Genomic DNA, 24,264 nt, shown 5'->3' on the forward strand with positions numbered 1-24,264 from the left:
ATACATCAGGATATACATGCTAGAACTATTAATGTATTAAAATTATCACATCCATTCATAAGTAGCTGTTATTTCACACATCAATGTTATTCTAATGTACATACAGAGGTTGAGTACCTTTGAAGACAGATCTCCTTATTACAGCTCATGTTGCCATGTTCAGGCATGCCCTATTTCATGATTGGGTACATTGACAATAACCAAGCAGTGTATTTTACTTTGCAAAATGCTCCATCCTAAAGTTATCATGTCCAAAGCAAACCCACACCTCCCTGCATACTACGGTAATTCATCTTGTTCATGAAGATGGTGTTTTTTTCAATATTATGTACAACAGTCTGATCACACAGAAGTCCATAGTTTTGTATCTGGTGACTTGACTGGCATTGTACTTTAGAATAATGGTGAGCACTAGTTATACCTTCCAGCTGCATGAGGTATACAACAGTTGAAGATGCATCATTGAAACAACCTTTACATACATTATGTCACGGTGACCACTAGTTATACCCTCCAGCTGCATGAGGTATACAACAGTTGATGCATCATTGAAACAACCTTTACATACATTATGTCACAGTGACCACTAGTTATACCCTCCAGCTGCATGAGGTATACTACAGTTGAAGATGCATCATTGAAACAACCTTTACATACATTATGTCACGGTGACCACTAGTTATACCCTCCAGCTGCATGAGGTATACAACAGTTGAAGATGCATCATTGAAACAACCTTTACATACATTATGTCACGGTGACCACTAGTTATACCCTCCAGCTGCATGAGGTATACAACAGTTGAAGATGCATCATTGAAACAACCTTTACATACATTATGTCACGGTGACCACTAGTTATACCCTCCAGCTGCATGAGGTATACAACAGTTGATGCATCATTGAAACAACCTTTACATACATTATGTCACAGTGACCACTAGTTATACCCTCCAGCTGCATGAGGTATACAACAGTTGAAGATGCATCATTGAAACAACCTTTACATACATTGTCATGGTGACCACTAGTTATACCCTCCAGCTGCATGAGGTATACAACAGTTGAAGATGCATCATTGAAACAACCTTTACGTACATTATGTCACGGTGACCACTAGTTATACCCTCCAGCTGCATGAGGTATACAACAGTTGAAGATGCATCATTGAAACAACCTTTACATGCATTATGTCACGGTGACCACTAGTTATACCCTCCAGCTGCATGAGGTATACAACAGTTGATGCATCATTGAAACAACCTTTACATGCATTATGTCACGGTGACCACTAGTTATACCCTCCAGCTGCATGAGGTATACAACAGTTGATGCATCATTGAAACAACCTTTACATGCATTATGTCACGGTGACCACTAGTTATACCCTCCAGCTGCATGAGGTATACAACAGTTGATGCATCATTGAAACAACCTTTGCATGCATTGTCACGGTGACCACTAGTTATACCCTCCAGCTGCATGAGGTATACAACAGTTGATGCATCATTGAAACAACCTTTACATACATTATGTCACGGTGACCACTAGTTATACCCTCCAGCTGCATGAGGTATACAACAGTTGATGCATCATTGAAACAACCTTTACATACATTATGTCACGGTGACCACTAGTTATACCCTCCAGCTGCATGAGGTATATAACAGTTGATGCATCATTGAAACAACCTTTACATACATTGTCACAGTGACCACTAGTTATACCCTCCAGCTGCATGAGGTATACAACAGTTGATGCATCATTGAAACAACCTTTACATACATTATGTCACTTTTCTAAGCTGAGCTTCTTCTTGATTGCATCGCATAATGTTGCTCTGGACATGGGAATGACTTTCAAGAATGACAGTTGTATTCGTGGGTTCTCAATTGTTACAAAATATCGCACTTTGCTTAACATAGCTGGGGTATGACTTGTTGCAGGTTTTTTGTTTTTTTTACAGTGGTCCAGGTTTTTAAGTTGATCAATATTTCTTTGTTTTCTAGTGCCATTAAGTACAAAAGATATTCCCATCTTTGAAATTATAAATCCATAATGTGAATTCATCTGCATGATCCAAATGTGTGACTATTTTGTGTCAGAAAGATCTGTAACATATTCTTCCAAAAAAACAAATAATTTTGAGTTGAACCACACAACTTATAAACTACCAAACAATATCAAAATGTAGGTATGGTACATGCTGTTCCATAATAAATTTATATCAACTGCGGTTGTCTTGTAAGTTTTTGATGTGCAGTCTTTCATGTATAACATACTCAACTCTTTGTAGGAAGAAACCTGTAAAATAATCTCTCACAATAAATATAATCTCACATGACAATACAAAAATATTGTATTGTTTAGGACTTGTATGATTTTTGGCATGTTTATTAATTATTATTTAATGCAAGTTGTTTTATGTGGTGTAGTTGTAAAACGTTTCTCAGGTGATGAATTTTCTGAAGGAAGTTCTATTAGACTTGGAGTTTGTTTCTTCTTTTATCATCTGATAATATTGTTAGAATGATTAGATAAACAGTTGAATTTCTCTCAAACTAATGGCTATCTTCGTATAATTCATATCAAAGCCTACTGTGTGTTCAGCTGTGTAACATTAGATTAACTGCTAATTACTTGAAACAATGTTTTCTAAACATGTTGCTGCTTAATCTGGATTTTATTATATAGCACAAGACACAATTGTGTGGTTATATTGCTACCTGGTATCTTAAATTGATCCCTTTTTCTAAGAGCACAGCAGTGTGCACATCTCTTGACTTTTTAGTTATATTCAAAATTTAATTTAACTATTTTATTATCATAATGTTTAAACAATCCTCTCTCAGTAAGTTGCTCTTTTCTCTTTAAGTATCCCTTCTTTTCTTTACCACCCTTCTGACAAGTACAAAAATTTACTGTATATTAGTGATTGTAATCTAGTTATTACTCACTCAAATCATATCTTTCATAGCTCCTCATCTTATTTTGGTACATAGTCATAAACTAGACAAATCACTGTGTGATAACAAGAAACTTACAAGGTCAACTTTATTAGTAAAAGTGTTAATACCCACACCAGCTGTCCTGAGATAAGTTTTTGTTATTTCCTGTACAAAGAATTGTTTATTTTGCTTTCATTCCACACCTACTTCTCACAATAAATACATCAATGAGCTTAGCTGAATTTTTAATGGCTCTTATATTTTATGAAGATAGACAAAACATACTAAAAGTTATACTATGGAAACTCTAAAGGGAAATTTGGGTCAAATTGATTGAGCTTTTAATAAGAGAATTAGTCTTTGTCAAATACAGACATACTGCTACCTGGTGTCTTACGTTAAACTTAATAGATTAGGAAATGTTACAGAAACATGCTTGCATATGAACATTAAAATTAAATAACTTTTGTAATTATGCCTAGTTTAGTTTTCATATCCTTTCTGTTATTTCAGTGCTTTGGAATACCATGATTTACCTACCATTAACAATCGATGTCAACAAATATGTGATCAGTGGAATCGCCTAGGAACTTTGACCCAAAAACCGCATTTTGACCTTGAGGTAAATATCTTTATCAGATTTCTGTAAGGCTTGAATTAAAGTTTTGGTGGATTGTTTTGTAGTCTTGTATATTTCAAAGAACTGTTGTTCATTCGCTATATTGTAAAGACTGTATAATCAAATGATCATTGTTCCCAAATCACTAAGTTGAAACATTGTTAACATGTTGTAATTAATGATTCTAAAGATGAAAAGCTACATCACTTTTTAGATATTAATTATTAAAATAAATATGTGCTCTAATCTAGTTTTAATGTTCTTGCAGTTGTATTTTTTCATGAACTTTAAAAACCCCCTAACATGACTGTCTTGTTTTCAATATTTAAATTTTCTGGATTGATTAATGTATATGTTAATGTTTTCTGATATTCTAGTTTTTATGTCTGTTTTGTTTGTCATATTTACCTTATAAATTTGTAAAAATAATAATGCAGAGTTTGTTATATTCTGTGTATGTTTTAGTCCTTATGTCTGTTTGTTTGTCATACATTTTAAGTTTATATAAAGAATGACAGTGTTAATATTTATACATTCTGTGTGTTTTAGTCCTAATGTTTGCTTGTTTTTCTGTCATATTTAGGTTTTCTAAACAGCTAACAAGTTATTGGTGTTTAGATCATGACATTCGTGTATATTTTAGTCTGTGTATCTTTGTTTTCATATTTAGACCTGCTATAACTAACATGGTTGATGTTTAGGTTATGACCTTCGTGCAGATCTGATCCTTACATCTGTCTTTTTGTTTTGACTATAGGAAGCAGAAACGGTTCTGGAGAAAATAGATCAACTACACCTTGAATTTGCCAAGAGAGCAGCTGTTAGTATAATTTCTGTTAACTAAGGATGATTATCTGCTGTTAGTATAATTTCTGTTAACTAAGGATGATTATCTGCTGTTAGTATAATTTCTGTTAACTAAGGATGATTATCTGCTGTTAGTATAATTTCTGTTAACTAAGGATGATTATCTTTTTTTTTTATTCGTATATGCCATTGATGCTGATTTACAATATTACAGTGTGATTTAAAAACTGTAGGGTAATATTCTAGCTAACTCATAGTCATACCCCTCATTTTCTGCATGAATTACATGTATTGGTATGGATTGGTTGTTGTTTGTTTTGTTTTTTATCATCTCATTTCCTAGTGAGATAATTACGAACATTTACATTTTGAATCTGTTATGCAAGGTCTCAAGTTAAAATTCGTTTTGTTTTCAGGTAGAGATACAAATGTTATATTTTTATAACTGTAGTGACATTTATTTGATAATGAAGTCTTCCATGTATAGAAAGTATGAGTAGTTACTTCTTTTATACAGCATTTTACATTAACTCCACTGAAGAAAAGTTGACATTTCTCAACTCTCAGTCACATAAATTGGTGATATTCAAACTTAATTACAATTTGTTTACTTGTATATCTTCTGACACTTAATTAATCGGTGTAATACACTTCTTGAAGCATAATTATGTATTACTGTAAAACAAATGTTTCGACCACATTTGTTTGGTTCTTCCTTTTGGTCAGTACTGCCTGAAGATTAGGAGAAAATTGGTCAAAACATCTTTGTTTTGTAATTATAGATAATTAGTACAAGAGTTCTATTGCTTATATTAATAAAATTACTTGTCACAAATACACTACATGTGAAGCATAACTTTGGAAGTACTTTCTGAAGTATGTTGGAACAGATACACGACTCAGGTCAGACATTTATTTTTTTACGGCTGTGTAAACTAGCATTAGCCAATGTATGGATATCTATCCTAAATTAGCTCCTTTGACTACTTACTTCAAATAGGGTAAGGCCTAGCTTGATCTGATGGTTTGGTCACTCAGCTTGCAGTTTGTGGGTAGTGGGTTACAATTCCCTATCACCAAACATACTCACCTTTTCAGTCATAGGGGTATTATAATATGATAGTCAATCCCACACTTTATTGGTGAAAGAATAGCTCAAGAGTTATGATTGGCAGCACTGACTAATTTCTTTCCCCCTAGTTTATCACTGTTAAGTTAGGGACAGTTAGAACAGATAGCGCTCGTGCAGCTTTGTGTGAAATTCAAAGCAAAACAAACCACATATGATATACATGTTTCTAACCATGCCATGTCCTAAAATAAATGGTGGCTTACATTCAACTTTATTGCATTGGATGAAACTTGTACCTGTTGAATTTTGTAATGAGATTCTAAAAACTTTTAATCATAATTATTCAATTATTTTACTCTTAATTCTTGTCTTTTTTTCTCCCTCTATAGCCCTTCAACAATTGGTTAGATGGTGCACGAGAAGATTTGGTCGACATGTTCATTGTTCACACGATGGATGAGATCCAGGTAAAAGTTACCACTGTTAATTTAAGGTTGTCCTTCAGGTAGAAATTGTTCTAAAATATTTGAACTTTGTGTTTTTCATTTTAATTTTATTTTTGATTTGCAGAAAAACCAGTAGTTTGTATTTAATTTAATGAAGAAATAAAAACAAAACCGTAATTAGTTGAACCAAAGAATATCTGATTAACTCCTAAAGCTAAATGGGTAGAAGGACAAGAAGTACAATGTCTCAAGACAGTTAACAATCACAGAGGCTCGAAAATTATTACCTATTCCAACCAGAACTTATGCTGCTGTAACCGGTTCTACTACTACAGTAGGAGTCCAAACAGACCTTACCCTATCCCCTGCACAATCTTCACCAGCATATCTTAATGAAACACTTCCCAAAATCAACACAGTTCATGAATCAGTGTCTCCTTCCATCTCTGTTTTGGCCACACCTTCCAGTCATTGCCGAACTTCACCTTCTTCAAGTCAAGATGTTTCCATAGGGTCTTCCTCTCTTGATACCCAAAAAATTAAACAAACAACTCATCTGCACCCTCAATCAACTTCACCTTCTTCAAGTCAAGATGTTTCCATAGGGTCTCCCGCTCTCAATACCCAAAAAATTAAACAAACAACTCGTCTGCACCCTCAATCAACTTTCTTCTTCAAGTCAAGATGTTTCCATAGGGTCTCCGTCTCTCGATACCCAAAAAATTAAACAAACAACTCATTTGCACCCTCAATCATTAGTACGTGTACTGATAAATTTAGACCCAACCATTCAAGCTAGAGCAGGATACATGGAGGGCAATAGACCCACATCCAATACAGAAAAAAAAGTCATAAGCAGAAGGACTCTCAACCATCTTCTCCTCTGAAATAATTACACATGGCCACACTAATCCAATGGAACTGTCGAGGTTTCCAATTAAATGTGACTGACATCAAAGATCTGATTGACTTTTATCATCCCATGTCTTTCTTTGCAGGAAGCATTTCTACAGCCTACAAATACAGTTACTATCCACCACTATTCATTATACCAGAACGACAGCCTATGTGTAGGACGGGGACATGGGGGAGTTGCTTTGTTGGTTGATCAGCATGTGCCCACCCAGTCCCTGTCATTGACCACACCCTTGGAGGCAGTAGCCATCTGTGTCTCCTTGGGTTGTACTATTTGTTCTCTATACCTTACACCTGAAATGCATTATAATCAATCAGACTTCGATACCCTCATTGAGCAACTACCTACCCCCTTTTTAATCTTGGGAGATTTCAATGGGCATAATCCTCTCTGGGGTGGCTCCTGTATTGATATGAGAGGGTGTGCCATAGAGCATATGCTCTTGAACCACAACCTGGTTCTATTCAGTACTGGCTCTTACACATATTTTCATGCACCTAGTCAGTCATTTACAGCTATAGATCTTTCTGTCTGTTCCCCTTCACTACTCACTCACTTTTTCTGGGAGGTTGGCATTAATTCACAAGGTAGTGGTCATTTTCCTATCATCTTATGAGAGATTGGCCGTGATCAGTACCACCCAACCCATGTACCTCGGTGCAAGTTGGTCCAGACCAACTGGCCTTCTAATCTCTTGGAACTTGATCCTGCTATCTTATGTAAATCATCAACAGATGATTGTATAGCAGCAGTAATCAACAGTGTTATACAATCTGCTACTCAATGCATCCCTAAAACCTCAATGTTCCCCACAGCATCCCTGCCCTTGGTGGAATTCTGCCTGTTCTATAACACGGAAAACTCAGAAGCATGCTTGGGATAAATTTCAAAGATACCCCACGCTCTCAAACTGCATTGCATTTCAGCAAGTCTGTGCACACGCTCTGCAAGTTATACGTCAAAGCCAGAAGGAATCTTGGATTAAATACACCTCCAGCATTTCTTCAACCACTGGCACAAAAGTTATATGGGATAAGATTTGGAGGTTGAGTGGAAGATATACTTCTGCCCCCCTCTCTATCTTAATACCTGATGGCCATGAAGTTGCAGATGCACAGAGCATTGCCAATACTCTTAGGGATTTCTTCTCTCATGTATCTAGCTCTTCAAACTTATCCCCTTCCTTTTTAGCCATTAAAACACAGACAGAGCATCTGCCTCTTTCCTTTTCAACTGACCATTCCTATGACTACAATTGCCCTCTTACCCTGATGGAACTCTAGCTTGTTATTCATCAGTCTGGCAATGTATCAGTTGGACCTGATAATATACATTGTGAGATGTTACACTGCCTCTTTCAGAACTATCTCACTATTCTCCTAACTGTATTTAATTGGATATGGTAGGAAAATGTCTATCCAGATGCTTGGCTATCATACTCCCTATTCTGAAACCTGGGAAAGATCCAACGATTCCTTTGAATTACTGTCTCATTACTTTGACAAGTTGTCTCAGTAAGATCTTGGAGAGGATAATCAATGTCTGCCTTGTTTGGTTTTGTCAATCAAACAACCTCCTCTCATCTACTCTATGTGGGTTCAGAAGACAACTCTCCATGATAGACCACTTAATTCACCTTGAAACATCAATCAGAGAAACCTTTTTAAGGCAACATCTTGTTACTGCTTTTTTTATTTAGAAGAAGCTTACAATACAATATGGAGATATGGCATCTTACGAGACCTTCACTCATAAGGATTGTGTGGAAAGTTACCCCTTTTCATCCAGCAATTCTCAATGAAGCGCTGATTCCAAGTCTATCTGGGCTCAACACTTTCTCATTTTTTTCCCACAGGAACTTGGAGTCCCTCAGGGATGTATTCCGAGTGTCACACTTTTCATTATAAAGATTAATGCCATCAGTGAACAGCTACCCCCTACAGTTGTAAACAGTCTTTTTGTTGATGACTTTCACATTTCATGTCAATCATCAAACATGAGGTTTATTGAACAGCAGCTTCAAACTCCAATCAATCAGATACTGAAGTGGACCACAGCAAATAGTTTTAAACTTTCCCCCTCTAAAACAGTTTGTATACATTTCTGCTGCAAATGGGGAATCCACCTAGATTCAGAACTTTATCTTGATGATGATGTACTTCCTGTCGTCCCTGAGGCAAAGTTCTTAGGTCTTATATTTGATTGTAAATTAAATTTTATATCGCACATCAAGCAACTTCATATCAAATGTTTATAAGCATTGAACATTTTCCATGTTCTCTCTCCTAATTCTTGGGGAGTAGATCGATACTCCATGCTCAAAATTTATTGTGCCCTCGTCTGATCCAAACTTGCCTATGGGTCTGTGGTTTATGGTTCTTCCATAACCTCAGCACATAAAATATTGGATCCTGTCCATCACCAGGGGCTTTGGCTTTGCATTGGAGCTTTTCATACTTCTGTGCAAAGTCTGTATGTGGAATCTCATGAACCCCCTCTATATATTCACCGTTTACAACTGTCTCTAATGTATGTTTCCAAACTTCGATCCTTACCACAGCATCCTATCTGGAGTTGTGTTTTCCAACCACAATGAACCACACTTTTTAATAACAGAAATTCTGCCATTGTTACTTTTAGTCTCCGTATTCAGGCACAATTAGAAGAATTGGATTTATCCTTGAATAACATTGCAATTTCTTCAAATCAGCCTATTCCACTATGGCAAATTAAAGTCCCCAATTGTAACCTATCTTTGAGTCATCTGAGGAAAGCAGATACACACGATTGGAAATATCGCTATTTCTTTGCTGAACATCTTTCATATGATCCATCCATTCCTATATATATATACAGATGATTCCAGATTGGGTGACTCAGTGGGCTCAGCCATGGTTTGTTACAGTTTGATTGTGGCACACAGACTCCCCCTTACAGTTTCTGTTTTCACTGCCAAATTGTATGTCATCTCTCTTGCCCTAAAACATGTTGAAATAATGTAATATACAAATTGTACAATATGTATGGACTCACTCAGCTGTCTATTAGCCCTGGAATCATTCCATGTTAGTCACCACCCTCTTATCAATATTGTAAACAAACTGGCCCATCTTTCTCTTTCATCTGTCTCTGTCCAATTCTTTTGGATACCAGGTCATGTTGGTATTTGTGGGAATGAGCTGGCTGACAGAGCAGCAAAGTTTGTCTGTTCTGAATGTATCATCTCAGTACCCATTCCATACATGGACTATGGTCCAGTTATCAAATCCAGACTGTACACCAGATGGCAGGCAACCTGGAATGAGCAACACAATAACAAACTTTTTCAAATCAAACCTTCTCTTGGTCTTTGGTCCTCTTGTAAGGATTGAAGAGAGGAGGTTGTTTTGGTAAGGCTATGCATTGGTCAGTTTTTAACCCACCACTTCCTTTTATCTGCAACTGCTGCACCAGTGTATGGTCTATGTGGCACTCAGATCACAATCATCCACATTTTATTATCATGCCTTCATTACAACCTAGAACAATGACACCATTTTAAAGATATTTGTAAGGTGGGTTTACCCTTGACTTTGGCCCATGTTGTAGGTGATACTGCCCATCTCACTCATGTTTTTACATTTTTAAGAGCCATTGGTCTTTTATACTTAATGTAAGGTTTTTTATCTGACTATATAGTGTTTTAACACAATTTCTTTTACACATTTCAATTTTTATTTTGACTTGAACCCAGTACTGGAAAGGCCAACTTCAGGTGACTGCAAATTTGATCTTGATGCTTCAGTCTTTCTGGCAAGTCTTAATTTTACACATTTTAGTTTTTAGTTTTTTTCTGAACTGAACCCAGGATGGGAAAGGTCAACTTCAGGTGACTATCAGCAAGGGTGTACTTCTTGCTTCAGTCTTCCTGGCAGTTCCTAATTTTACATATTTTAATTTTACCTTAATTGCCCTATACCTATACTGTACCACATCTTGTCTGGCACAGATAGCCTTGTAGCTTTGTGCCAATAAACATTGAATATCTACATACCTTCCTCCTCAATCTTAGTTGTATGAAACAAACAAGTATATGAAAATATTGAGTTAGAATGTGAGGCTTTGACATTCATTCACTGCCTTTGAATATTTAAAAGAATACTTGAAAACCTTGCTAGTAGTTTTCTATCACAGCTTGTATGATATAGGGCATCACAATAAATTCTAAAGATTAATTATATTTTAAGAATAATTCTTAGTAAGGCAATATTTCCTCTTTCTCTTCTCAAAACATCTCATGTTTCTTATTTCTTGTTATTAACTATTAAGTAATCTGATATCTCATTTTACAATTAGGGCTTGCTAGATGCCCACAGGCAGTTCAAGCAGACTCTTGGAGATGCAGATAAAGAATTTCAGTCCTTAGTAGGACTGACGAAAGAAGTGGAGAACACAGCTAACAAGAACCAGGTTCCTGGTGGTGTTGATAATCCATACACTACATTAACTGCTGCTGTAAGATTATCGTTTAAAGTCTGTTTACCTTAAATAAACATTATAGTTAAAGAAATTGTGGGGTTAAAGAATTTGCTTCAATTGTTGTTCTTAAGTAGCACCTATTGTGGAATCTTAGGCTCATTTTACCTATGAGAAAATAAACCTTTTTAATATGTAATGTGGGAACAAGCTATCCAGCTCTTCTCTCAAGGAATTGTATGTCCTCTTAAAACAGAATATAATTTGTTGATGTTCTATCTGTCTTGCGATGACCAGCTAACCAACTGTTCTTTTGAGAAACTGTACGTCCTCTTTAAACAGAACATATTTTTTAATGTTCTGTCTATTGTGTGGCAACTAGCTAACCAGTTCTCCTCTTGAGGAACTGTATGTCCTCTTTAAACAGAATATAATTTTTAATATTCTATATGTTGTGTGGTGACTAGCTAACCAGCTCTCCTCTTGGGTCTTTTTAACTTCCCTTTATTCCAGAAAATTCAAGTTAATAGAGATGTAAGTTAAAACAGAACTAAAGTGTTTGATAATCCCCCCCCAAAGATTTTTATAGCACAAGCTATGCTTATAATATTATGTTTTGGAAATTAACCAAACATCTCATTAACTAAATTAAATCTTTTGAGTGTATCTATTTAAATTTCAAGTCAAGCTGGTTTTCTTAAGTTTATAAGTTTAAATTAACAAACTTAGAATGTAGTTTAATGATTTTGTGTCAAAACTTTTATTTGTTTTTTATATTTACTCCAGGACTTAATACAGAAATGGTCTGAAGTAAGAGAATTGGTGCCACAGCGGGATCAAGTCCTTGAAACTGAGTTGTTACGCCAGCAGTGTATCCATTTTACTAAATATTTAACTCTATTAGTAAAGTAATAAGTGGATTAACCTAACTGACAGACTGATTTCTGTTTAACTTGAAGTATTTAATAAGAAAATTTTTAAGACATTAGTATGACAATAAACGTTATGAAAGGAAGACAAAATTAATATGAAAATATTTCAGTATAATCTACAGTTTAGGCAGAGTGATTCTTAATACTTGGTAGTAGTCATTTAAACGTTTTACCAAACTATTAGGTCTGGTGTGGCCTGGTAGTTAGGTGACTTAACTCGCAATGTGAGGGTTGTGGGTTTGAATACCTGTCACCCCGACATGCTTGCTTTCTCGGCCATGGAGGCATTATAATGTTCTGTCAATCCTACTATTTATTGTTAAACGAATAGCCTAAGAGTTGGTGGTGGGTAGTGATGAGTAGCTGCCTTCCATCTGGTCTCACTGCTAAATAATGAACAGCTAGTACTGTTAGCCCTCTTGTAGAGTTGAGTGAAATTCAAAACAAAGCAAACTGTTGACAAATTAAAATATTTTTAATTGACTCTGTAAGAGATAACAGTGTTAAACATCTACAAATCATTGTAAAATTGATTAATATTAAATATATTTAAAAAAGCAGGGACAATTGTAGTAGTATTTCAAGAAATAACCTGTAAGGGTTAGTGTACGTGAACAGGTTAACCTTGAATATTTCTTAAATTCTCTGTGGAGATCATGAAACTTTTCATGCTGAGCTAAAACTGTAAATGTGTACCTAGTCCAGTGATGACAGGAAATCTGGAGGGTGGGAAAGTTAAGAATGAGCTGTGTCTGTGTTCTTAATATATATAGAACCACTGAAGAAACAGCAAATAAATGCAAGTTATTTGTGAAAAGTGTCCACACAGAAATAGGTCTTTCTCAAAATGACATTTTATAGTTTAAGTAATTTTGTTGTTAGAGATAACTTAATTATTAAATAAAATTAGAATTTTATACAAGATTTTATCACAGATACATTATAAAAATAAAAGCTACCAAATTCGAACTGCTTTTCAGCAAATAAAGTATTCCATGATCTCTTATTCATTAAAGGTAATCCAAATAAGACAGCAAATAAAGTATTCCATGATCTCTTATTTGTTAAAGGTAATCCAAATAAGATCAAGGTATGTAAAGCAGCTTGAGTAAGTTCACGTGCACTAAACATATACATGCCCATATTTTTAGTTATGGCTAAGATACAGGAGTTAGTTATTTGTTTGTGTCTTTAGTCATGGCTAAGATACAGGAGTTAGTTGTGATTTGTTTGTGTCTTTAGTTATGGATGTGATACAGGAGTTAGTTGTGATTTGTTTGTGTCTTTAGTCATGGCTAAGATACAGGAGTTAGTTGTGATTTGTTTGTGTCTTTAGTCATGGATGTGATACAGGAGTTAGTTGTGATTTGTTTGTGTCTTTAGTCATGGATGTGATACAGGAGTTAGTTGTGATTTGTTTGTGTCTTTAGTCATGGATGTGATACAGGAGTTAGTTGTGATTTGTTTGTGTCTTTAGTCATGGATGTGATACAGGAGTTAGTTGTGATTTGTTTGTGTCTTTAGTCATGGATGTGATACAGGAGTTAGTTGTGATTTGTTTGTGTCTTTAGTCATGGATGTGATACAGGAGTTAGTTGTGATTTGTTTGTGTCTTTAGTCATGGATGTGATACAGGAGTTAGTTGTGATTTGTTTGTGTCTTTAGTCATGGATGTGATACAGGAGTTTGTGATTTGTTTGTGTCTTTAGTCATGGATGTGATACAGGAGTTAGTTGTGAGTTAGTGGATTTGTTTGATTTGTTTGTGTCTTTAGTCATGGATGTGATACAGGAGTTAGTTGTGATTTGTTTGTGTCTTTAGTCATGGATGTGATACAGGAGTTAGTTGTGATTTGTTTGTCTTTAGTCATGGCTGAGATACAGGAGTTAGTTGTGATTTGTTTGTCTTTAGTCATGGCTGAGATACAGGAGTTAGTTGTGATTTGTTTGTCTGTGTCTTTAGTCATGGATGTGATACAGGAGTTAGTTGTGATTTGTTTGTCTGTGTCTTTAGTCATGGCTGAGATACAGGAGTTAGTTGTGATTTGTTTGTCTGTGTTTTAGTCATGGCTGAGATACAGGAGTTAGTTGTGATTTGTTTGTCTGTGTTTTTAGTCATGGCTGAGATACAGGAGTTAGTTGTGATTTGTTTGTCTGTGTTTTTAGTCATGGCTGAGATACAGGAGTTAGTTGTGATTTGTTTGTCTGTGTCTGTGTTTTTTTAGTCATGGCTGAGATACAGGAGTTAGTTGTGATTTGTTTGTCTGTGTTAGTTTTTTTAGTCATGGCTGAGATACAGGAGTTAGTTGTGATTTGTTTGTCTGTGTTTTTAGTCATGGCTGAGATACAGGAGTTAGTTGTGATTTGTTTGTCTGTGTTTTTAGTCATGGCTGAGATACAGGAGTTAGTTGTGATTTGTTTGTCTGTGTTTTTAGTCATGGCTGAGATACAGGAGTTAGTTGTGATTTGTTTGTCTGTGTTTTTAGTCATGGCTGAGATACAGGAGTTAGTTGTGATTTGTTTGTCTGTGTTTTTAGTCATGGCTGAGATACAGGAGTTAAAAGTATGATTTGTTGTTTTAACTGAGGAATATGAAGACAATGAACATTAGGTTCTTTTAATTGAAGAAAAAGTTTTACAAACTTGGTAATAATAAAACTTAAACTATAGAATGTAATTGTGAGAAGTCATATTCCAAAAGAATATATTCATATTCAAGACCATGTGTTCTGAGCAGTCAAAACACACAAGAACGAGTTTTGTTTAATTTTTTCAAAGCTAATGAAAGGCTACGATGCAAGTTTGCAGAAAGAGCGAATGTGGTGGGACCGTGGATTGAAAGTCAGATGGATAGTGTGGCTGCTCTGGGAATGGGAATGCAAGGTACACTGGAGGATCAGCTTGGAAAACTCAGAGAACTCGAGCATGAAGCTATACAGTATCAGCCACATATGGATGAACTGGAGAAATGCCACCAGGTGGGTTATGTGAAGTGAAGATCAGAAAGTATACATATAATGGACAGAACAATCCAAATCATTACCGTGTAATTCATGTTGTGTTACAGTTACTGTATATATAAGGAACTATAGAATCATTACCACGTAAATCATGTTGTGTTACGGTTACTGTATATATGATAATGAACTATAGAATCCTTACCATGTCAGTAGAGTTGTGTTACAGCTACTGTATGTATGGTAATGAACTATAGAATCATTACAATGTCAGTGAAGTTGTGTTACGGTTACTTTGTACATGGTAATGAACTATAGAATCATTTCAATGTCAATGAAGTTGTGTTACGGTTACTGTGTACATGGTAATGAACTATAGAATCATTACCATGTCGATGAAGTTGTGTTCATTACCATGTCGATGAAGTTGTGTTACGGTTACTGTGTACATGGTAATGAACTATAGAATCATTACCATGTCGATGAAGTTGTGTTACGGTTACTGTGTACATGGTAATGAACTATAGAATCATTACCATGTCGATGAAGTTGTGTTACGGTTACTGTGTACATGGTAATGAACTATAGAATCATTACCATGTCAATGAAGTTGTGTTACGGTTACTGTGTACATGGTAATGAACTATAGAATCATTATACAGTAACCGTAATGAACTATAGAATCATTACCATGTCGATGAAGTTGTGTTACGGTTACTGTGTACATGGTAATGAACTATAGAATCATTACTATAGAAATCATGAACTATAGATGATGATTACTATAGATATAATGATTACTATAGAATCATGAACTATAGAATCATTACCATGTCAATGAAGTTGTGTTACGGTTACTGTATATATGATAATGAACTGTAGAATGATTACCAGATAAATTGCTTAAAGAACAAATAGTTGTTTTCTTTCTTTTGTTTTGTTCATGAAATGCACAAATGTTAACAGTTATTTTATATAGATCCACAAATTATGGAGCAGTATTTGTTTTGTACATTTTAGTCAGACATACCAGGAACAACACTTATGTCAAGGTGTGTCTACACAATCAGTTGTGTTGTTTTAATTTTTGATCCAAAAATGTATTTTAGGAATAAATATCTTTTAAGAAAATATTTTTGTTTGTACTGAGAATACCTGCTTTTCTTTCCACAGGACGTTCAAGAAGCCATGATTTTTGAAAACAGCTACACTCAGTATTCAATGGAGGTAATTGTAATTTTAAACATATTTTCAATTAAATGTAGGTACTGACACAATTTTTCTCACTGTACTATGGAGCAGTAGTAACACACAACAGTATAAAGTGTTGGTTTATAATAGTACTCATGTGATACCTTGTTTTAAATCTTGTTACTTTGTTCTGTCTGCATTACTACACCTTTCTCAGCTTTGTTACATTGTGTTACTACAGTCTGTGTTACTACACCTGGTAATTCTAGTTAGATCAGTCATATCCTAATAAATATCAATAATTGTTATAGTTTAAATGCATTTTTCCAAGCTTGCAAATATGATTGTAATTACACTTATCATAAGACTTTATTAGCCTTTTCATGTTTCTTGTTATAAAGTACAATATTCTTGTTGTTTTTAACTCTACAGTATCTTATGACAAGTGTAATTAATTGTAATCACGTTTCACCAGCTTAGAGAAATGTGTTCTCACCATAACAATTGTTATTGTAATAAATGACTTATGTAGATATTATTCAAACCACTACTATGTTTTAGCTAGTCTAATGAGATCTGTATTAAGTAACATATGTTATCAGTAATGGATATGGTGTGAATACAGTGTGCTTGAGATACTACAATAGCATTTTCTAATTTTTGGGAAACTCTAAGACACTAAATAATGAAGTGTTAAAGTGTAATAGGCCTAATGTTAGGGTCTTAGGACAAGTATGATGAATTCAAAATCCATGGCATTCTAGTACCAAAGATGTGAAATTGTTTCACGAATTTGAAAATATTTTATTGGGTACCGAGGTGAATTTCAAACATGTTGTAGAATACAAGATAAATATCACCATGACATTAGTAAACTTATTGGTAGCTGCAGTGAAATAGTTATGTGTTACTATACAACAGTAAAGAACATTTATAATTTTTGAATCCAAATCTAGACATTACGTGTTGGTTGGGAGCAACTTTTAACTTCTATTCACCGAAACATCAATGAAGTGGAGAATCAGGCAAGTGTTGACATGCATCACAGAATAAAACTTCAGCTTCATTAACAAAATTGTAGGAAACGAAGAAGTGATTTTTTTTTAAGATTTAATTATGTAGGGAATATTCTGTCTCTGTTAGATAACTCATTTGATTGGTTAACCAACAGTTCTAAAAAAATTTGGAATTTCATATGTTATAAATAAGTATCGTTTAATGAGCTAAGGCCTTGAAGTAGGTAATGTGAGAGTTCAGTTGTTTTCTGAATACTTAATATTTAATGAAAGAGTTATATCAGTGAATTTTACTTCTCAAATTTTTATACTTAGCATATCATAATATAATCAGGGTTTGTAGGCTGACAATATATGATAATATTTTTTTTATATATTCAGTTCCTAATGTTTTTGTGCTGTTTTTATGTGACTGTTGTTACATATGTGTTAATATTTTCTTTAAATTAAATTCCAGTACTACTAGATTATTTCTAGAAGTTTTTGTAAACTTTACTATTTATGACAGAATAGTTTATTTATAGAACTGGAAGTTCATAAGTGACCAAATCAGTAATATGATTTTATTAAACATCATAACTTTAAAATCATGTGGTTTACCTTTCAAATATGAAATGGTTAAAAAGAGATATTTATGCTTAAATATCTTTCAAAGAAATATATTTTAGAAATAGTTTCAAAATTTAGTATATTATTTTTGAATTCATTAAAAAAAGTGAATCAGTCATTGTTTGTACTGAAGAGAGATACATTGGTTTTGTCAGATAACAAATAAAGATACCTAATGGAAATTATGAAAGATTGTACAGCTGTTACAAACAGCCTGTTTAATTCTACCCTATCATTCAGTTAAAACATTCTTGTGTTGAGGTTTTTATAAATTGAAACAAAGTAATTAAGACTCATTTTTTTAAATATTAAATTTTAACAACACTGACAAGTGTGTAGTTTGTTTTTTGCAGATTTTGATGCGTGACTCGAAGGGAATTACACAGGAACAGCTGACTGAATGTAGGAGTTCCTTTAATCATTTTGATAAGAACAAGTCAGGACATCTCCAACCAGAGGAGTTCAAATCTTGTCTTGTCAGTCTAGGGTTTAACATAAGGAATGATAAACAGGTATAACGTGATTATATCATATCAAGCTGAATGTTACTGACATTCCTCTTAATGTAACCATTATGGGTTTAAATCTAAGTTATGTAAGAACAGATACATTCTTTACCTCTACCTATTCAGTAAGAGAGATCAATGATTTTGCAGTAGTTTGATTAAAATGCTAAATCACATATGCAGTAGTTTATATATGCGATAGTTTATCTCGGAGAGAGTGTTATATATGCGATAGTTCATCTCGGAGAGAGTGTTATATATGCGATAGTTCATCTCGGAGAGAGTGTTATATATGCGATAGTTCATCTCGGAGAGAGTGTTATATATGCGATAGTTCATCTCGGAGAGAGTGTTGTATATGCGATAGTTCATCTCGGAGAGAGTGTTGTATATGCGATAGTTCATCTCGGAGAGAGTGTTGTATATGCGATAGTTCATCTCGGAGAGAGTGTTGTATATGCGATAGTTCATCTCGGAGAGAGTGTTGTATATGCGATAGTTCATCTCGGAGAGAGTGTTGTATATGCGATAGTTCATCTCGGAGAGAGGGTTGCATATGCGATAGTTCATCTCGAGAGAGGTTGTTGCGATATATGCGATAGTTCATCTCGGAGAGAGGTTGCATATGCGATAGTTCATCTCGGAGAGAGGGTTGCATATGCGATAGTTCATCTCGGAGAGAGGGTTGCATATGCGATAGTTCATCTCGGAGAGAGGGTTGCATATGCGATAGTTCATCTCGGAGAGAGGGTTGCATATGCGATAGTTCATCTCGGAGAGAGGGTTGCATATGCGATAGTTTGTCTTAAATGCTACATCATATGGTAGTACAAAATGTTTAAAGTTATGATTTGAAAGTTTTGAATATTATATTAAAGTAAAGATTATATATAGTAATACAGTTAAATATATACAGTGATATAGGTAAATGCTGTGCATATGCGTGTATATATAGTTTGTTATAACCAAAAACAAAAATAAAATAATGCTGCACCAACTGAAAGAATCCCCAGGGTACAAGCTATAATGTGGGATATAAAATGTACCTTGTTTTACAGATCACTGATGTACAGTATTCAAGTATATCAGTGTGTGTGTGTGTATACACACACGAGCGGGCATGAGCGTATCTATGTATGTATATATAATCATATACTTTTTAAATACTTCAAAATATTTTCATTAAATCATGAACAAATGAACTGACAGTTTACTTATTTGAATCCAGTTCTTATAATTAAGTAACTCATATTTTCATGTTCTATGAATATAAAATAGTGTAAACTAACATGAACTTATGCGAGTTAGTTTTGGGTTTCATTAGTTTTGTAACACATTAGGGAGATGCTGAATTCAAGAGGATTCTCAATAGTGTGGATCCAAACAACACAGGTTATGTTCTGTTTGATGCCTTCCTTGACTTCATGACCAGAGAGAAAACTGATACGGATACAGCTGAGCAGATAATTGATTCCTTTAGAATCTTGTCTGGAGACAAGGTATGAAGTTGAAAACACGTTAAAAATAAATACTATTTGCTGTGTTCATGTCAACACCCAAGGAAGTTGTGTTTTTACAGAACTTAGCATTTTGTTTTTAGCTATAGATTTACTAAACATTAATTATAAAAGAATCAAGTTATAAACAATTCCTCTTGTTTTCTTGCACTAAGTATATTTTGTAAAGTGTAATTTATATAATGAAATTAATTGTCCTGTTTAATTATACAAAATATGGGTGTTCTTTATTGGACAATATACTAGTGTCCTTGCCTTTAAAACCAAGAATATTTTGAACTTTTTTCGAATTATAGAATAAAAATTATATCCATGGTTGTTGAGTTTATTTCTAAGTCAGATTTGTTCTCTGGCTTGTAATGGAATACATCAGTTTATTGAAAGCTGATTAATGAAACATGAAATTGAATACTTGGTATTCTAGAGAGTAGTGAGTGTATGTGCTTGTTGATGAGAAACCCACTTGAAATAAAAACATATCTCAGAATGACTGGTATGTTAATCTGAAGATGACCTCGCAAGGTCGAAATGTTCTCTACTTATCAATAAAAGTATTAATACCCATACTAGCCATTCTGAGATACACGAGTGTAAATGCTTTCTTGTCATACTGTAGAAACACAAAGTATTTATTTATATTTATTTACCTACTATAGCCATACATAACAGCAGATGAACTTCGCAGAGAACTTCCTCCAGACCAAGCTGAGTACTGTATTCAAAGGATGGTGCCCTACAGGGGGTCAGGAGCAGAACCTGGAGCTCTTGACTACATGTCTTTCTCCACTGCCCTCTATGGAGAGAGTGACCTCTAGTCTGTGACCTATCATTGATCATCCTTAGAAAATGTTCAAATTACAGGATGTGCCTTTTACTCTTCAAAACGTACTGGATGATTTTGAGAAACCATGAGAACATAGCACCTCATTAGAGTGTACAAGTAGGCTTAAGTGGTGCTTGTGCTATTTTAACATACTTTAAAGTGGTGTATGTTCTTGTAGTTTATTAATTTCAAATGTTTTTCTAAATTGTCTTTTTATCTTGATCATTGACATACAGTTTTTTTGCACAAAATGTGTTTTATTAACAATTTGCTTCTACCTTTCTATTTAATTTGTTCGATTTTTCACAAGCTCTATAATTATTTGAATTATACATAAATTTAAAAGGTGCTTCTTGTATTAAATGTTGGTATTAAGCTTTGATCATCATTCTATGCCAAAATGTTTTTTAATAACTTGTAAAGAGCCAAAGAAGCCTCAGGCTAATGAAGTCAACTAATATGGACACATTTTAATCAAATTTTTTTCATATAAATTTACTACAGTTGCAATTTTCAGGTGGAGAATCATGGATGCTAAAAAGGTGCAAAAATGAAAGTATTTGAGTAAGATTACTATTACATTTATAATTAGATCTACTCTGCTAGAGTAAAGCTCTACAGCTTTAGTAAGATTACTGTAGAGTGACAATCTTAAGATTGCTGTAAGTGTTAAGTGTATGCCCCCTTACCCTAAAAAAAACACATTCAGCTTGTATGGACAACACCAATTTGATGTTATTTTTAGCTGATTTTTAATGTTTTGTATACGCCTTTATTGTGCGTAGTTATTTTGAAGAACAATAAATAGTGATATTAAAGATATAGTGAATATTTATGATTCTAAGATGCATAATCATTGTTTATGTTGCTACAGGGCTTTATTAACAGTGTACAGATGTATATTATTAAGCAAAAAAACAAAGATTTGGTCTGGTCTATTGTGTTTTTTTAATTGTCCTTGATTTAAGTCAATCAAGTCCAAAAACAGAGGAAATCTTAAAGATAAATTTTTTTTGTTAAAAATACAAAATTATTGGTATGAAGAAAATGCATTTCAATCATTATAGCTGTTGAGGAATATCAAAGTATTACTTTGTCATAACACATTCTTCAGGTATTGGGATAGTACTTTACAAACACTGTACTTACATAAGATATTTACGCTGCTTTAAGCGATAACAAAATAAATTGCATGGTATTTATGGATGAGAACCTAATAAAGGAATATTAACTGTTAAAAATACATGATTCACCATGAGAGTACCCAACAAAGAAACCTTCAGCTGCAGTCAAAATAGATTTATAACTTGTATGATTGACAGCAGTATTTTTTCGTCCTAAATGTGTAATTAATCCATCGTAATGTCTTGTAATATTAGTAGATGGTAAACAAACAAAAATGTTCAAATGTAATAGAAGAAAGGATATTTACTGGGTTTTTTTACTAAATTGTAAAATAAATATTTCAGAATGATTTCAGTTTATTCTCAGTAACAAAAATGTATGATATTTTTTAATATTAATTTTGTAGTAATTTTTTCTATTATTGGTTAAGCAAACATAATTTATAAGTAAATAGTTATAAGGAAACTGATTAGGCTACTTTAAACATGATAAATTTCTCCAGGATTTTCAACATTTGTGAAACTTGTAACATTATGTGTTTCACAGTTTTCAAGAACTTTAACACTGAATTTGTTATGCATTTACTGGGTAGGTGTAGCAGTTATCACAAGTTGTGTGTTTTGTTACCAGAGATACATTAGTTCACAAGTTGACTCATTCACTTGGTAACACAGTTATAACTATTGAAATTAAATTTGATACATTTTAAGGCAATTTTGATAAACTGGCATTATCCGTGGTGGTGGTGGTGGTGGTGTGATGCTGAACAAATGGTGTCTTGAAACACTTTACATTTTTTATGTAATTATGTCTCAAATGTGTCTTTGTTTAATCTTGACTAAAGTCTGTTACTGTGAAAATAAATAAATTAAAACCACTTGTGACTTTGAAATGTTATTTTTTGGTGAAAGTGATGTTATCTGCTATATCTTTTGTTGCTTCAACGTGTTTTGCTAAGAGTGAGAAACATTAGAAACTCGTAGAATGAAGTATCTTACATTTTTAGGTAAAATTTCAGATGTCTACTTTACTAAACTGATTTATTTACTGTGTGCAGTAATATATTCAAGTCATGGCTACAAGGTTACTGGAGAGTTTTAAACATATTACAGTAAAATCTCTAAGGTGGAAATGCACAGGACAGAATAGAAGTTCCATCTTAAGGTTTTCAGTCTTAGACATAGTGAACATGCATTTCCTTAATTATATATAATTTTTGAGCGGAACGTTATACTTGTTTGTTTCTGAATAAATTTATTATACTGTTTATGCTATATTTATTAAAATAAAAACAAAAATAGACATTCAAAATATACACTAGTACACAAAATCTTTATCAAATTTATTTGAAGAAAGAGTCCAGTTTCAACTGTTTCGTTTTTTTAATGGGCTTTCTCATGTGGTTAAAAGAGAACACCAACTTCTGTGGACTTTAATGAAGTTCAATTTCCCCCTTCATTTTTGCATACAATTTGATAGTGTTAATATAACTTAACACTTGGGATGAAGTAGAAGTTTCTATTTCCTCACTATCTTTTCCATTTTGTTCATCTTCTGAATCTCACTCTTACCATCTTGTGATTCTATTATAGATTTTAAATCAGTTTCTGTTAAAACATTCTTGTCAACGTTCACAAAACTTTCCACATTCACAGAATCACCTGTATCAATCAGAGTTTGGATTTCACTAGAATCGTCATAACAAACGACTTCTCACTTTATTATGCATTTGATTGAATGACTTAAAATTGCGATTGCATCTAACACGTTAATTCTCATGGTCATTTCAGATGCTCCTTTACAATCGTCCATGTTTGCAATAATATGTTGAAGCATCAATTTTATGTATTTCAATTTTATACACTGTATAATTCCATTATCTAGTGGCTGTAAAACTGATGTTGTACATGGGGGTAGGAAGACCAAACAAACATTTGAAAGTTGAACTTTTGGGAGACAAGTTGCATTATCTAGGAAAAGTAGAATATTACTATTTTCTTGTACCATTCTTTTATTTAATTTGTTCAAAAATTTATCTAATATAACACTTGTCATCCATGCTTTATTATTCGCTTTCCATTCCACAGGAAACTGATTCTTCCTTAAACTTTTGAAACAGCGCGGATTTTCACTTTTGTCTATTACCCTTGGTAAATTTTCCCTGAATTTTAAAATTAGGTAAGATAGGAATTTATTTTTTCGTTAGAATTACTTATTGTAGAATTTTGCACTTAAAAGACAAATATGTTTCTACAAATCATGAATTTGACGGCAGAAAAAAAGAACAATATATTTAACCAATACTTACTGTAACAAAATATCCGAGA

At 33.7% G+C, this 24,264-nt stretch overlaps 1 protein-coding gene across 2 annotated transcripts in view; it reads left to right on the top strand.

The window, feature by feature from the left end:
• Positions 1–22,814, top strand: part of LOC143230224 (alpha-actinin-like) — a 70,955-nt gene extending 48,141 nt beyond the window's left edge. For both annotated transcript variants that reach the window (XM_076463373.1, XM_076463374.1), the window contains exons 14-24: positions 3,461–3,569; positions 4,324–4,386; positions 5,835–5,912; positions 11,143–11,301; positions 12,049–12,133; positions 14,972–15,171; positions 16,324–16,377; positions 17,298–17,366; positions 18,320–18,478; positions 19,813–19,971; positions 20,646–22,814. In XM_076463373.1, coding sequence (XP_076319488.1) covers positions 3,461–3,569; positions 4,324–4,386; positions 5,835–5,912; positions 11,143–11,301; positions 12,049–12,133; positions 14,972–15,171; positions 16,324–16,377; positions 17,298–17,366; positions 18,320–18,478; positions 19,813–19,971; positions 20,646–20,804 — 1,294 coding nt within the window. In that variant the 3' untranslated portion in view covers positions 20,805–22,814. The remainder of the gene's footprint in view (positions 1–3,460; positions 3,570–4,323; positions 4,387–5,834; positions 5,913–11,142; positions 11,302–12,048; positions 12,134–14,971; positions 15,172–16,323; positions 16,378–17,297; positions 17,367–18,319; positions 18,479–19,812; positions 19,972–20,645) is intronic.
• The last annotated feature ends 1,450 nt before the right edge of the window (positions 22,815–24,264 follow it).

Source organism: Tachypleus tridentatus, chromosome 10 (assembly GCF_004210375.1).
Source record: "Tachypleus tridentatus isolate NWPU-2018 chromosome 10, ASM421037v1, whole genome shotgun sequence".
Classification (NCBI taxonomy): Eukaryota; Metazoa; Arthropoda; class Merostomata; order Xiphosura; family Limulidae; genus Tachypleus; species Tachypleus tridentatus.